The sequence below is a fragment of the Neolamprologus brichardi genome, chromosome 1, assembly GCF_056152115.1.
Source record: "Neolamprologus brichardi isolate AB-2024 chromosome 1, ASM5615211v1, whole genome shotgun sequence".
NCBI classification, from domain to species: Eukaryota; Metazoa; Chordata; class Actinopteri; order Cichliformes; family Cichlidae; genus Neolamprologus; species Neolamprologus brichardi.
Window position 1 is genome coordinate 10796894 of NC_142104.1, and position 14051 is coordinate 10810944.

Sequence of the window (14051 nt, forward strand, 5' to 3'; positions counted from 1 at the left end):
AGAACCTACTTGAACATGCTGTTTTTTGAGTTCACATCTGTCTCTGGAGTCTGCACTTTGGATCCTATTCCTGTCTGCACACAGCCGTTCCATAACACATTTGAGTGTACATGCGTGACCATCGAATGAACTCTAGTGCAGAGTTAAGTAACTCTTTTCCGGGAGTTGATCTTTCAACTCTTTATAGGAGATAAAACTAAACTTTCATGGAGTAAAATTTCTACTAACATATAGAGTAAAATTTAACTCATAACTAGAGTTAAGTTTGATATTAACTCTTTTATAGTGTTACTCATCAAATGAAAAAAAGTTTTAGGTTTTAGGTGCAAATTACTACAAAAACACAATACTGATTATTATGAATGTATGAATTTTATTTATCAAAAATAACATATTCAAATATGAATGCTGCATGGATTAACATACTGTGTAACAGTACTGTAATAGCATAACATCCACCATTATTGGCAGCTAAACAGTTGAGGTCAGATAGGCCTAACATTGGGCGAAAAGGAAAAAAAAAAACAGAATTAAAGGAAAAAAATGACTACAGAATAAGCACTTCTTGTAATGCAGTGTTAACGTGAGGAAGACTCTGTAAAGTCTCCATCAAGCCAACAAATTAAGTAATGCAACTCTCTCACAGAACATAAAATTGTGAATCACACCCATATGACATTTGGGCATCAAAACATTTGAAATGTCTTACTTTCTCCCTTTCTAGGACCAGTATCTTCTTAGAAATGGTTTCATTTACCTGAAAAGCAGAACACTGATCATGGAAACACATTACATGGTTAACATACATAACAAAAACAGCTATATATTTGTAGAGAGAGAGAAAGAGCAAGTGTTATTACACACTACAGTTGCAGAGCAAACTACATGAAATACTATATTAAATTATTTTTCTCTAATCTGTTTTATCTTCGTGTTTAAGCTTTTTCAAGTAATGGCAACTAAAGAGTCAAGTATAAGTCAATTAAGTACTGTATCTACATTTCTTTCATGATGCTGTCCAATAGAGGCTGAACCATTTGAAGTCCGGCACCACTTGTGTCACTGCTCTGACTGCTGGTGGTTGAGACAGACAATGTATCTGTTAGACTTGGAGAGGAGGGCTCTTCCACATGTTGCTTCAGGACAGTCAAATCTGAGGGTGGCAAATAAAAATATTAGAATATAAGGTATATACAATCAAAAAGACAACACAACAAAGATACCATTTATGCACACAGGGCCAGTAAATTGCACGCTTTGATTAAATTATACTTTCTCCCAGGAGAACAGATGGTTATTTTGTATTTTATTATGGTAATATACAATTTACATACCACAAGGTGTGAGTGTCACATAGTGTGTTAGGTCTGAGCAGTCACGCAGCTTCTTGGATGATTGTGTTTCCAGGATGTCTGAAATGCATGTGATAAATCCAACTTACTGTTGAGCCATGAAAACAGCATTTTGTGATTGTTACCACAGGATATTAGACAAATTAAAAATGTTTATTTAAGAGTAACTGTACAAATCAAATCCTTCAAAATCTATCAGAGCATATATTTACTTACCTTCACCTGTATAGATGACAAAACACACCTCTTTGACTGCTGCAAGTTCAGGAAAGACATCCTCATCCACCTCTATACCCTGCTCATCTGTGACTTGCAGTGCTGCATTTTCTGGTATGAGAAACCTCTGCTGCACTGAAGTAAAATCATCACTCAGTTACTAACAACATTATCATTTCCTCTTTAATGACTTAGTACAAACCATAACTTACCTGCTCTCACAAAATCTGTGAAGCTGACTTCTTCCATATTTCTTTGTCTCTCTGTGTTTTATTTTTATCAACATCTTGGCCACCTACGGAAAAAAACACCTTTACTACTATGAAACACAACACAAGAAGAAGAGGTTGTTTATGGTAACTTTATGTAAACTGTGTATAACTTAATCAATAAACACTTTCTTACATTGAGTTAGCCTGTCCACACTAAATATTGCTTAAAATCTATTTAGCTAGGCTAGGTTTAGCAGACAATGTGACCGCATGTTTGCTGTGTCCTTGTCTTTACAGTTCTGGGGACAGGGTTGTGTGCATATCTCAGTGTGCAGCAGGACTAACTAACTGATGTTAATGGTACCTCAACATCTCATCAGTGCAGGCTGCACCTCTCTTTGGTTAAATACGGCCATTACCATGAGTCTAAACAGAATATTACTGTAGTTAGCTAACGTTAAATTAAACGTTAGTGTTAAAATTAAGAAATAGAAATAAACGTTTTCATTGACAACGTGAAATGTGTATCTTAAAATACAGTAAGATAAGTTAGTTAGCTAACTTTTGACTAGCATTAGCCTAGCTGCTATCTCCAAATCAGTATAACATACAGAAAACACATGTAGTGCTAGTTAGTTAACTTTATATTTTACTTATGCATCCATGTAACGGAATAGATATATAAATAACATCACTACACTCACAGAAAATTCCAAAGTAAATAAAGTATTTTTACCTCCTACATGTCGAAGTTCAAGAAAGAAACACAGATAGGCGCGGTAATGGTCGACAGACAAACAACACCAGCAATGTGTTGAATTAGACTCCTTAGCACCCAGTGAATGAACACCTAAATATTACACCGCTTTAGAGTACTCCCCAACACTGACTGTAGTATAAGGTGAAAAATAAACTCCCGGAATGTAACTCTTGTGCACTTTTATGCCTAACTCCAGAATATTTAACTCCAGAGATTTGCTGTGAAGTGTTTTACGTCCTGCTGTTGCTCTTAATAATCACGTGCTTGTCCTTTAACTAAAAATGAAACGTATTGTCCAAACCTCCACTCCTCAGAAGTTGTAGACTACTCCACCCATGGACATACATATTTATGTATGTCTATCCACCATTTCCTCCTCCCTACACAGGAACCAAAATCATAGCGTCAACGGGCAGGAAGAAGTTGTACTTTTTATTCGCTCTGCGTACTGAAAAATCGTTGTAACCAAAGTAACAGCGTAAATGTTACCCGATGTGATTACTGAATTTAGTACTGTAACGCGTCACGTTAATGAGTTATGATAAAAATGCAATGTGACGAGAGGAACGCGTTACTCTGCAATGTGACATAACCGGTCTTGATTCAATTTTAAGTTACATTTACACCGACATTTTTTGTATTTCAACTGAATGCTGCATTCAATTAAAGTAAAACTGACAACCATTCAGTTGTTCATTCATTGATTCATTTTCTCTTAAGACTAAAAACACTATTCCGTGTCCGGAGCATTATGTCAGTGCCATTCTGTCATTCTTGGCATTAATAAGCGACTCAACTGACAGCGTTTACAAATTAAATAGAACATTTTCTGTAATTCAAATGGGATCATTACTCAGATTTGCCTGGCATGAGATTATCATTTAAAGTCCCATCAACGGAGAATTCCTCTCAAATCTCTTCATTAAGAAGATATGTATTGTTTGTCAAACATAGAGGCAGTTGTTTTCCCTTTTAAACAAAGGCAAAATATAACAAAACTAAACATATTCAGGTAAAGATACAAAATGGATTTTATTCATTGATTATGTTTATCTTGTTAGAGTTAATCCACTCAGAATTATTTTGAAACACGGACTTTTAATAATGATGAAGTTTTTTTTATAACAACCTCATATGAATGTGGTACTCAAACATGAATGAGAAGTTAAAATGACACAATGCATTATCAAATCCATCTGTACACTGATCATTAGTCATGTTTCACTTTATATTTGCACATCCCAGTGTATATATACCTAATCAGGTAGAAAGTGGTTAAAAGCACAAGCAGCATAGCTCCAGCCAGGAACAAAACTACATCTACAGAGTGGTAGGAATACCAGGGCATTCTGTAGGACTCTGTTTTCAGGTGAGCTGCTCCTTTGTGCCTCATGACAAACTCAATCCAGAAGAGGGCGTTATCCAGCGGCATTACTGGCTTATCTCTGTGTAGCCTGGAAAGTCTCTGCATGTTCGCCCTGTAGGAGGGATCACTCAGGACTTTATCTATGGCCTTCAGGAAGTTGTTGTCTTTGTCCACTGTAGCTAATGTAAGTATTTTGCCCCCTCCTCTCTCTTTCAGACGTAGCAGGTTGTCATGTTGGTCAAAAAACACAGGTATACCCACAACTGGGACTCCGTGATACAGGGCTTCTTGGACTCCATTTGTTCCTCCATGTGCCACAAACAGTTTTATTTTTGGATGTCCTAAAAGGTCATTCTGTGGCATCCAGTCCACCAGTAAAGTGTTATTACCCAGATTGGCTGGTCTATTACCTTTATACTTCCAGATCACTTTCTGTGGTAGTTTAGCAAAAGCTGCAGCGATCTCATTTGCCATGTCAGCAGGAAGTTCAGTCACAAAAGTCCCCAAAGACATGAGGATGAAGCCATGCTCTCCAGAGCTCTGCACAAAGTCCTCCAAGTGCTGAGACAGAGGTTTAGCAGGTTTGCACTGGAACCCTCCAATATAAACAACATTAGGCATTGTGGGCCGTGGGTACTCAAACACAAAGTCCACTCTCATCAGCCAAATGTCTGCATCGATCATTAACTCATTAAAATCATAACCAGGCCCAAGATATTTGTCAGTTAATTTCTGGTATACTAGTCTAACTAAGAGGTCATTTTGTATTTGGGTTATAATGTGCAAAAGCATGTTTGTAACTCTCTGCAAAAAGGTCATCTTGTCAGTATTCCCTGTTCCTGTTATAGGAATATAAGACAATGGTGAAGGAGCTATGGAAAAATGAGCCTCTGCAGCTATAAGCCAGCGAACATTATAAACCAAAGGAAGGTTCAAGTATTTGGCCAGAATGACTCCACCACCCCAGCAGGGGTCAGCGAGTAGCAGGTCAAACTTGCTGTCTTTCAATTTTCTCATCAAGTCACTGTCATCCATCATTGCTGTTACTACTGCACCTACGCCTTTGTGGGCATCAAGAAATGTGCCAAACATCCCCAGACTCATGTGGAGAAAACTAATCAAGGGGAGGGCTCCTCGTTCAAATTCTATGATCTCAGCCACAATCCTTGTGATGAATGTCTGATCCAAGGTGTTTTCCACTGGAACTGTAAAGGCACTGTAATAAGATGAGTTATCTTTTATGTACCAGCTTTTACTAGAACGCAGAATGGTGATATTGTGTCCTCTAGAGTGCAAAGCCTTTAGTAGAATTTCCATGTTTATCCAGTGGCTGCCTTCAGAAGGATAGACCAAGATGTTGCCTCCTTCACAGGCTTTGGGAATTAGGATGAGCAGCAGGAAAGCAGTGCAGCAGCAGAGGACCCTCATCTGAAATTCAAAATCAACTTACTGGCATAAAGAAGGTCATTTGTAAAATCAGAGTGCAAATGTAGTGATATGTTACCATACCAACCTAAAAATAAAGATAGCTAGCCAGGGACGTTCTCACACAATTTGCAAACACTATCTGCAAGTTCGAATTAAGTTTTCAAACAGAAAAACAGATTATAATGTCCTAATCTTTTTTTAAAAAAAGTTTGAAAAATTCTAGCTGTGCTTCCATAGGTTCTCTAGGTACAGCAAAGGGCTTATTTTGAAAATCTAGATTGGCTGTAGGTGGGAATGTGAGTGTGAATGTTTATCTGTCTCTCTGTGTTATCTCTGTGGGTAGACTATATGCCCAGTGTGTATTCCTGGTCTCATTCAAATTCAAGTGTAGTAGAAGCCCCAACCCAAAAAAGGCCAAAAAATGTCAAAAAATAAAGAGAAAATTAACTTTAAATCCATTTAACAATGTTATTGCTAGGCATTGTAAAACGGTTGTTAATAAATATTTAAGATGTTTTAGAGAACATTTTCCTACCTTTAAAAAGAACATTCCAAGAAATAAAAAATAAAATCTATATTTTTTTAAATTGCTGCTAAAAACATGGTATGCTTTCACTTTATTATAGCAAATTTTACTTTTTTTTTTTTTTTTTACTTTTTAACAACAGAATACTATTTGTATTGAAAGTCAGTCCCCCACATAAAAGGGTTAATATGTTTAAATGTATGCATAGTGCTGCATTTAAACAGTTTATTGAGTCTGATCAGTCCTTCACATACACCATTTAGAATTAGAATTAGAATTCAATTTAGTTCAATAAAGCAAGCTTAAATGTGACTTACAAACTGCAGCAGTATTATGAGCACTATTTTTCTACTAATTCAATTAGTAAATGTCATGAACATTCAGTGTTCTCTGTAAGAACATTTACAGATTAAACCAAAGCCTTTCTACTTACCGTAATATGAATAGTTTGTTTATCCAGCAAAGATCACGGTGATAAGAGAACTGTTGAGCAAAGCACCAGTATGTCGAACGTGATATGTGTGTATTTGTACTCTCCAGAGGTGAGGAGCTGAGCCACCATGCAAAAGGCACTATTGCCCAATGCCTCAGTTGACCCTTGTAAGGCAAAGTGCATAACGGTATCAATCTGTGTGCAAAGAGCAGTGATTCGATAATGAGGTTATACATTGACTGAATCATTACAATGAAATTTAGATGTGACTGTATGTGTGCGTTTTGTTCTCTAACTCCAGATCACAGTTAGCCCATTTTTAAAAAATATTACCCAAAACTCATTATAAGAAGACAATAAATTCATCTCCTTATTTATTAGCAATGGATAATGGAATACAAAACAAGCAACACATGAGATGCCATTTCAGTTCTGATAAAAATTAATCTGGCTTTATTTCACTGAACACAAAAAGAACTTGTCGGTGTGCTGGCGGCATTTTATGGACTAATCCTTCTTTTCTTCATTCACTGAGTGATGACAGCAGAATGACATTTCCAAGGCTGACAAATGCAACTGGTGACTGCCATGCTGTACAGCTATAGTTAGAATGTGTTGGAGAAGTAGCAAATTGGAAAGACGCAACTGCATTTTATGCCACTATTATGTTTTATGATGGTAATCAAATGGAGCCTCTCAGAAAACCAAGTAGTGTTTTGGTGCCACCAGCTCCGCACACATTTCGTCTTTCTGAGCAGAAATTATTTTAGAACAACAAATTTAGCATACCACTACTTCATCCCACAAAGACAGGCTTAACCCACAATCCCATTAGGCTACATGATAACAGCTGACATCAATTCCTCCCCATATCCATACCAAGTATCTTTCTAATGATCTTACTGATAATTACACATAGGTTGTTCTATTCAAGCTGATTTAGCTTGCCTACAATTTCTGGCACATGTGCTGACCACTTTACAGCCCACCACCTTCCCAGATGTTTCTTTTCATGCCTTCTAACTTGATCAGTGTCACATCTGTTGTTGATACCTGTTCCATCTCCCTGCCTCAGGCTTTCCATGTTTCTACATGGAGGGGCAGGTAGGTCAGAGCACAACAGAACCACAACAGAACCACAACACTTCACATTAATTACTGCAGTGTGAAATGTTCTTTTGACTACAGTGAATCTGACTTAAATGTATTTATTACACAAAAAATAAACCTTTGGGTCCTTCCTATAACAAAACACATTTCTATCTGTACAATGGATTAGATTCAGGAAGCCAAACAGCAGTAACAGACGATGGCAGGTGAGTGCACTGGTGAGTTTGCATTAAAAAAAAGCTCAATTTTGTGGTTTAGCCATGAATAATTTTAAGTGTTTTATTTATTATTAAATTTGCTGAAGTATCATAAGAAAATGAAATGATGATATAAAATTGCAAAAGTCTGCAGTAAGAAAATCCTTACTTTCTGATTACTGATATTTCTTTTTATTTGTACATAATGCAGTGTTTCATCACGTTACAAGATAAACAACAGTTAAAAGCACAAGCAGCATGATTCCAGCTAGAAACAAAACTATATCTACAGAGTGGTAAGAACACCAGGGTATGTTAGGAGTCTGCTTTCAGGTAAAACTATATCCAGAAGACTGAGCTATCCAGTGGCTTTCTTGTATTCTTATCTTGTAGCCTTGTAAATCTCTCCATGTTATCCTTTAAGAGGGTTTAAAATAGTTTTGCTCAAGCATCAAAGAAAGCGGTAGGTAACCAAACTCAGGAGATATTTTAAATTCCCAGAGGTGAGCAGTTTATTTACAGTGATCCCTATGATATGCGGAAATTTGTTTGGGGGATTTTTTGGTTTAACTCATAAATGCATATGAAATGGAATTTGAATTGCACCAATATCAGTTTTTGTTCTGGCTTTTCTCAGCTTAAGACAAAATGGTGCCTTACAGTATGGATTAATCCTTCTTGTCTTTACTCATTGAGTGATGAGAGAAAATGAGCCTTTCCGAAACTGACAAATACAACTTGTTATTGCAATACTGTTGAGCTGAGGTTAGAATAAATTGCAGAAGAAGCAAAAAAGAAAGATGCAGCTGCATTTTATATCATTATTATGGCTAATGATCAATTACAAAAAAGCTGAACATGGCATTAGTTCAGGCAAACCAGGAAGTCAAGCTCAGCCCACGATCCCACTAAAATACCTCATGTTATCACTCACGTTTCACTTTATATTTACACACTGCAGCGTATAAACATTTAATAAAGAAAAAAACTGCTAAAAACACAAGCAGCATAGCTCCAGCCAGGAACAAAACTACATCTACAGAGTGGTAGGAATACCAGGGCATTCTGTAGGACTGTGCTTTCAGGTGAGCTGCTCCTTTGTGCCTCATGACAAACTCTATCCAGAAGAGGGCGTTATCCAGTGGCTTTACTGGCTTATCTCTGTGTAGCCTGGAAAGTCTCTGCATGTTCGCCCTGTACGAGGGATCACCCAGGACTTCCTCTATGGCTTTCAGGAAGTTGTTGTCTTTGTCCACTGTAGTTAATGTAAGTATCTTAGCGCCCCCCCTCTCTTTCAGACGTAGCAGGTTGTCATATTGATCAAAAAAAAAGGATATGCCCACAACTGGGACTCCGTGATACAGGGCTTCTTGGACTCCATTTGTTCCTCCATGTGCCACAAATAGTTTTATTTTTGGATGTCCCAAAAGGTCATTCTGTGGCATCCAGTCCACCAGTAAAGTGTTATTACCCAGATTGGCTGGTCTGTCACCTTTATACTTCCAGATCACTTTCTGTGGTAGTTTAGCAAAAGCTGCAGCGATCTCATTTGCCATGTCAGAAGGAAGTTCAGTCACAAAAGTCCCCAGAGACATGAGGATGAAGCCATGGTCCCCAGAACTCTGCACAAAGTCCTCCAAGTGCTGAGGCAGAGGTTTAGCAGGTTTGCACTGGAACCCTCCGATATAAACAACATTAGGCATTGTGGGCCGTGGGTACTCAAACACAAAGTCCACTCTCATCAGCCAAATGTCTGCATCGATCATTAACTCATTAAAATCATAACCAGGCCCAAGATATTTGTCAGCTGTTTTCTGGTATACTAGTTTAAACGCCAGGCTGTTCTGTGTTTGAGTTATGATGTGTAAAAGCATGTTTTTAACTCTCTGAAAAAAGGTCATCTCGACAGTATTGCCAGTTCCAGTCACAGGAATGTAAGATAATGGTGACGGGGCTATGGAAAAATGAGCCTCTGTACCTAATAACCAGCGAACATTATAAACCAAAGGAAGGTTCAAATATTTGGCCACAATGACTCCACCACCCCAGCAGGGGTCAGCAAGTAACAGGTCAAACTTGCTATCTTTTAGTTTTCTTATCAAGTCACTGTCATCTAGTATTGCAGATACAAAATTAGCTACAGCTTTATGAACATCAAGAATCAAGCTGATCATCCCTCCACTCATTTGAAGAAAACTCGTCAAGGGGAGGGCCCCTCGTTCAAATTGTATGGAGTCAGACACAAGTTTTGTGATGAACTTCTGATCCAAGAGATTCTCCACTAGAACTGTAATGGTATTATAGGATGAGTCATCTTTTATGTACCAGCTGTTGCTGGGACGTAAAACAGTGATGTTGTGTCCTCTGGAGTGTAAAGCTTTTAGTAGAATGTTCATGTTTACCCAGTGGCTGCCTTCAGAGGGAAAGACTAAAATGTTGCCTCCTTCACAGGCTGTGGGAATAAGGATGAGCAGCAGGAAAGCAGTACAGCAGCAGAACACCCTCATCTGAAAAAACACAAACAAACAAAAAAGTTACCGGCATGACTTCTGTCACGAAATTAATATATTGTTAATATGTTTCTTTCATTTTTTAGCAGTGGAAATGCACTGTTTTGATTTCAAATAGCGTCTTCGGGTTTTTTTCTTCTCAAATTCAGTTGCAATTTCATTCCATCGTTAAAGAGACAATATTACTTCCTCATTTTTCACCATTGTAAACTTCGAAAGTCAGTGTGCTTGACAAAAAATGCATCGCATTAAAAATATTTATTGAGGATGACCAGTCGTTAAAACAGACTAACATTTACGGTGTTTCGTAATTATCATTATTTTAATTAATGCGGTCTGTTAGTTATTAAGTTTAAATGTGATTCCCAGACTATCCGCGTTCTAAGCACCATTTCCCGCAAAGGTAACTTGTACATTTCAGCAACAATCCTCAACCGACATAAAGCCAGCCACATTCACCCAGGTTTTCTACTTACTGTGATCACTATCGTTTCTTTCACCTGGAAAGGTCACAGTGTTAAGAGGGCTGACTTGTATAGCGCAAAACCGAACTTGTGTCAAGCCAGCCTCCAGTTTGTTTTCTGTTCCCTGTGTATTCAAAGCAATTGCGTAGATTTGGCATGGACGGAAGGGACATGTCCCCACCAATATCCAGCGATGATTGAATTGTCCCCACCAATAATTTGATCTCTTCGAGTAAAGAAAAACAAAACCGATAGAAAGAAAAAAGACGATCTGTCAACGTCTCATTCACCCAGCGGTGCAGAAAAATTTAAATTACGTTCGCTACTGGAGTCCTACGTCACGTGACAAATATGGCCAATGTGATTGGCTGTGCCTTTCAGGGAGCTCTGTTTAATTTTAGCAACGGCAAGCCTGCGCTCAGTGTTACCAACTTAGTGACTTTGTCGCTATATTTAGGAAATTTTTAGACCCCCTTAGCGACTTTTTTTCTAAAAAGCGACTAGTGACAAATCTGGCGACTTTTCCTGGTATTATTGGAGACTTATTTATGACGGCTTTTTGACGTGAAAACGCGTATCGCTCTTACTCTCAATAAGCAGCGGTACTGCCGTGGGCACCTCACCCGTGCCAAGGCGCTCACAGGCGGAGGATAGTCCTCTCCCAGCTGCTATCAGGGCAGGAGACGTTATCACCTATGCGTCCAAACTGCAAATGAATCGCGCAGGAGCGAATCCGCTGCTCCTGCACTGACTGTAAGGCAGTCAGTTCTTCTTTTACTGTTATGCTGTTTTGTGGATCACAAGGTTTAAAACTACTTATAACCACACACTCACACACGGAAGTAAATAAAAGGGAAAAAACAGCGGCCGACAGCGCTGTAAACAGACTTGTGCGTAACAAGCAAGCGAATAATGCAGAAAACTGATTTTTAGACGGGAAACTGTTCTTGAAGTATACAGAGAAAGCGAGAGAGAGCTGTGCATGAAGTGTGGTGGAAGCAAAACAGCAAAAGTCAGAAGGAATTCATGACTATGTTTTTGTGAAGCATAGTTTGGATCTTCTTTTGCTGCTGGTTCGGTCAATAATGTTTAAAGAGAGATAAAACTAACAGCTTTAGAATCACTGCAAAAAGGGCATAAAAACAAAGCGCGACCCGCCGAAACATCGGAATCAGCGAGCTGTCGGCTTTCAGCCTCGACCGTGTCCATGCGGTCGGGTGAGAAAGGCGACATTTCACTGATTCTGATCCGTCGGCGGGTCGAGCTTTGTGTTTACATCTTTGTGCAGAATCTGTGTACCTGCTCTCATTTACTGTTTTAGCTGTTTGGTGGTTCTTGAAATTTTATGAGGTTTAACCTGAGATTCTGGCGTTTCCGGCAAAATAAATTAATATTTAAAAATCGATTCAGGATTTTAATGAATCAATATCACGTTATCCAAGCCAGAATCGATTTTAATCGATAAATCGATTATCAAAACCCACCCCTATTAGCAACACTGGACGGAGTTCACCGAGAACGGAAGAAGCACGAAACAAACAATAAAGATTCAAAACTGCAGTATTAAAAGTACAGACGGTGACAACAATCCATACTTTCATTGTTTTCAACGTTCTGCTTCGGCTCTTTGTATGCTATAACTCTGCTCTTCTCCGTGTCTGACCGATGGATCAACAATAGTATAAGCATAGCCCACACACCAATTGTACCACATATTTTTGACACTGCTTCCAAGGACAATACACCCTCTCTGCAGCTAAACAGGAAGCCCCAACGACCCTGGGACTAGAGCAGAGAGCCTCGGTGTTCTCCACAAAAACTCACAAAGCTTAAGAGCAGGCCACTAACTCCAGTCGCAATTTGAGCAGAGCTTTTACGTGGAGTAGCAAGGTTAAGTTAATTTTCCGTATATACAGTCACATTAACACAGAGCGTTTCTACTTACTGCTGGACGTTTGGTTTCTCCACACAAGAAATGTAAAGAGCCTGTTTTCCAGAGCGCCAATGAATGAAATCTGTTCAATTAATGTTGCTATGCAGGATAGAGAAGAACTGAATCACAATCCAGGATGCACATTGAAGCATGGAAGGCAGGAAGTAATAACCCTATCTATCTGTGTTCAAAGGTGACGGGGATACTTGGAAAGCAAAGGTGTGTTTATGTACTCTGGATCAAAGTTAGTGCGTCATTTATGAATTAACTGAAATTGTACACTTTTTCATTTTCACTGAATAAGGAATTAAATTCCAGTGTTTTGTCAGCACAGTCTGTAGGCGTTAAGCATTAATTATGAAGATTCTTTTTGTTATGCATTGAAAGGTTTATTTTGAAGCTGCATTTCTTAATGGATAAGTCATTCTGTATTCATTTTGTAATTTTGTTTGAATGATTCTTAATTCTTAGCTTTATATTTGTTTCTGTGTAATGTCATGTAAATGTTATGCGACCTTAATGAGGTTTGATCGTTTGTAAATTTGCAACCATTCTAAATTTATTGGTTTATAATATATAAGACTTTCATATGTCGATATGTAGTAGTGATGGGATTTCCGGCTCTTTTTAGAGAACCGGCTCTTTCGGCTCGGCTCACTAAAAAGACCCTGTTCTTTCGGCTCCGAACCAGATCTTCAGGTTGTTTTGTTGCTTTAATTAATTTATTATTAACAATAATATAAAATTATGCACAAAAGGAATTACTGATGTAAAAAAAAGTACAAAATTGATGTACAAATTGTACATCTTTGTGAAGAATCTGTGTACCTGCTCTCATTTACTGTTTTAGCTGTTTGGTGGTTCTTGAAATTTTGTGAGGTTTAACCTGGTTTAAAAGTGGTTTTATTTATATATGTTTATATATAAATATATACAGTGGCCCCTAGAGACAAAACACGTACAAATTCCAAAGCACTCCAAAACATATTTCTAGCGTTAACTGAACTTCAAAAGCAGAGCTGCCTAGATCACTTAAATTACACAATTGAAAGCATATGTGTATTGTTTGTGTATTTATACACAGGCACTCATATATATTCAAATAATTTTAAAACAAAAGTTCATTTACCTGTTACTACCACACACCAAATCCGGGCCTGCATGAATAAACCTTCTGAATAGAGATGGGTCGTTCGCGAATGAAATGGCTCTTAGAGCCGGATCTTTGACGTGAACGACGCGAGCCGGCTCCTTATCGCGAGCCGGCACGTGGGTTTTTTTTGTTTTTTCTTTCTCTCAGCCTCTCTCTAGCACTTTTTTTCTGCTTTACTCAGCACGCGAGCCTTGTGCTTTACGCTGGGCAGAGGGGGGAGGGGCGGTAGTTACACTCAGTAGCACAGGAACAGAGCCAGAGGGAGAGAAAGAAAGTCAGGGACAACAACGTCACATTAGAAAGGTATAGTAATCATCCACAACTATTTTCAGTTTCAGATGATAAAGGATTCAGAAAGTTTATTCATGCGGGCCCATATGACAGAGAATAT

General features: G+C 38.3%; 1 protein-coding gene and 2 pseudogenes across 5 annotated transcripts; all 3 read right to left on the minus strand.

The window, feature by feature from the left end:
* Window positions 1-393: 393 nt before the first annotated feature.
* On the minus strand, window positions 394-2928 carry LOC102788718 (uncharacterized). Of its 2 annotated transcripts, XM_087851671.1 has the most exons (6): window positions 2517-2928; window positions 1781-1863; window positions 1569-1703; window positions 1335-1412; window positions 1000-1153; window positions 394-757 (listed from the first exon to the last, which is right to left on the minus strand). In XM_087851671.1, exons 2-6 carry the CDS (start codon window positions 1815-1817, stop codon window positions 754-756), a joined length of 408 nt encoding a protein of 135 aa, XP_087707797.1. In that variant the 5' UTR covers window positions 1818-1863; window positions 2517-2928; the 3' UTR covers window positions 394-753. The 2 variants fall into 2 exon arrangements, with proteins under 2 accessions (XP_087707797.1, XP_087707755.1); XM_087851629.1 differs by having other exon boundaries at window positions 394-1153; window positions 2842-2928.
* A 669-nt stretch (window positions 2929-3597) lies between these two features.
* LOC102793693 (UDP-glucuronosyltransferase 2C1 pseudogene) lies at window positions 3598-6411 on the minus strand (annotated as a pseudogene). Its single transcript, XR_015719996.1, has 2 exons — window positions 6294-6411; window positions 3598-5334 (listed from the first exon to the last, which is right to left on the minus strand). The product of XR_015719996.1 is annotated as a UDP-glucuronosyltransferase 2C1 pseudogene (transcript).
* A 1214-nt stretch (window positions 6412-7625) lies between these two features.
* LOC148106291 (UDP-glucuronosyltransferase 2C1 pseudogene) lies at window positions 7626-12658 on the minus strand (annotated as a pseudogene). 2 transcript variants are annotated; one of them, XR_015720017.1, is made up of 2 exons: window positions 12520-12658; window positions 7626-10107 (listed from the first exon to the last, which is right to left on the minus strand). The product of XR_015720017.1 is annotated as a UDP-glucuronosyltransferase 2C1 pseudogene, transcript variant X1 (transcript). The 2 variants fall into 2 exon arrangements; XR_015720021.1 differs by lacking the exon at window positions 12520-12658 and adding an exon at window positions 10587-10864.
* Window positions 12659-14051: the final 1393 nt, after the last annotated feature.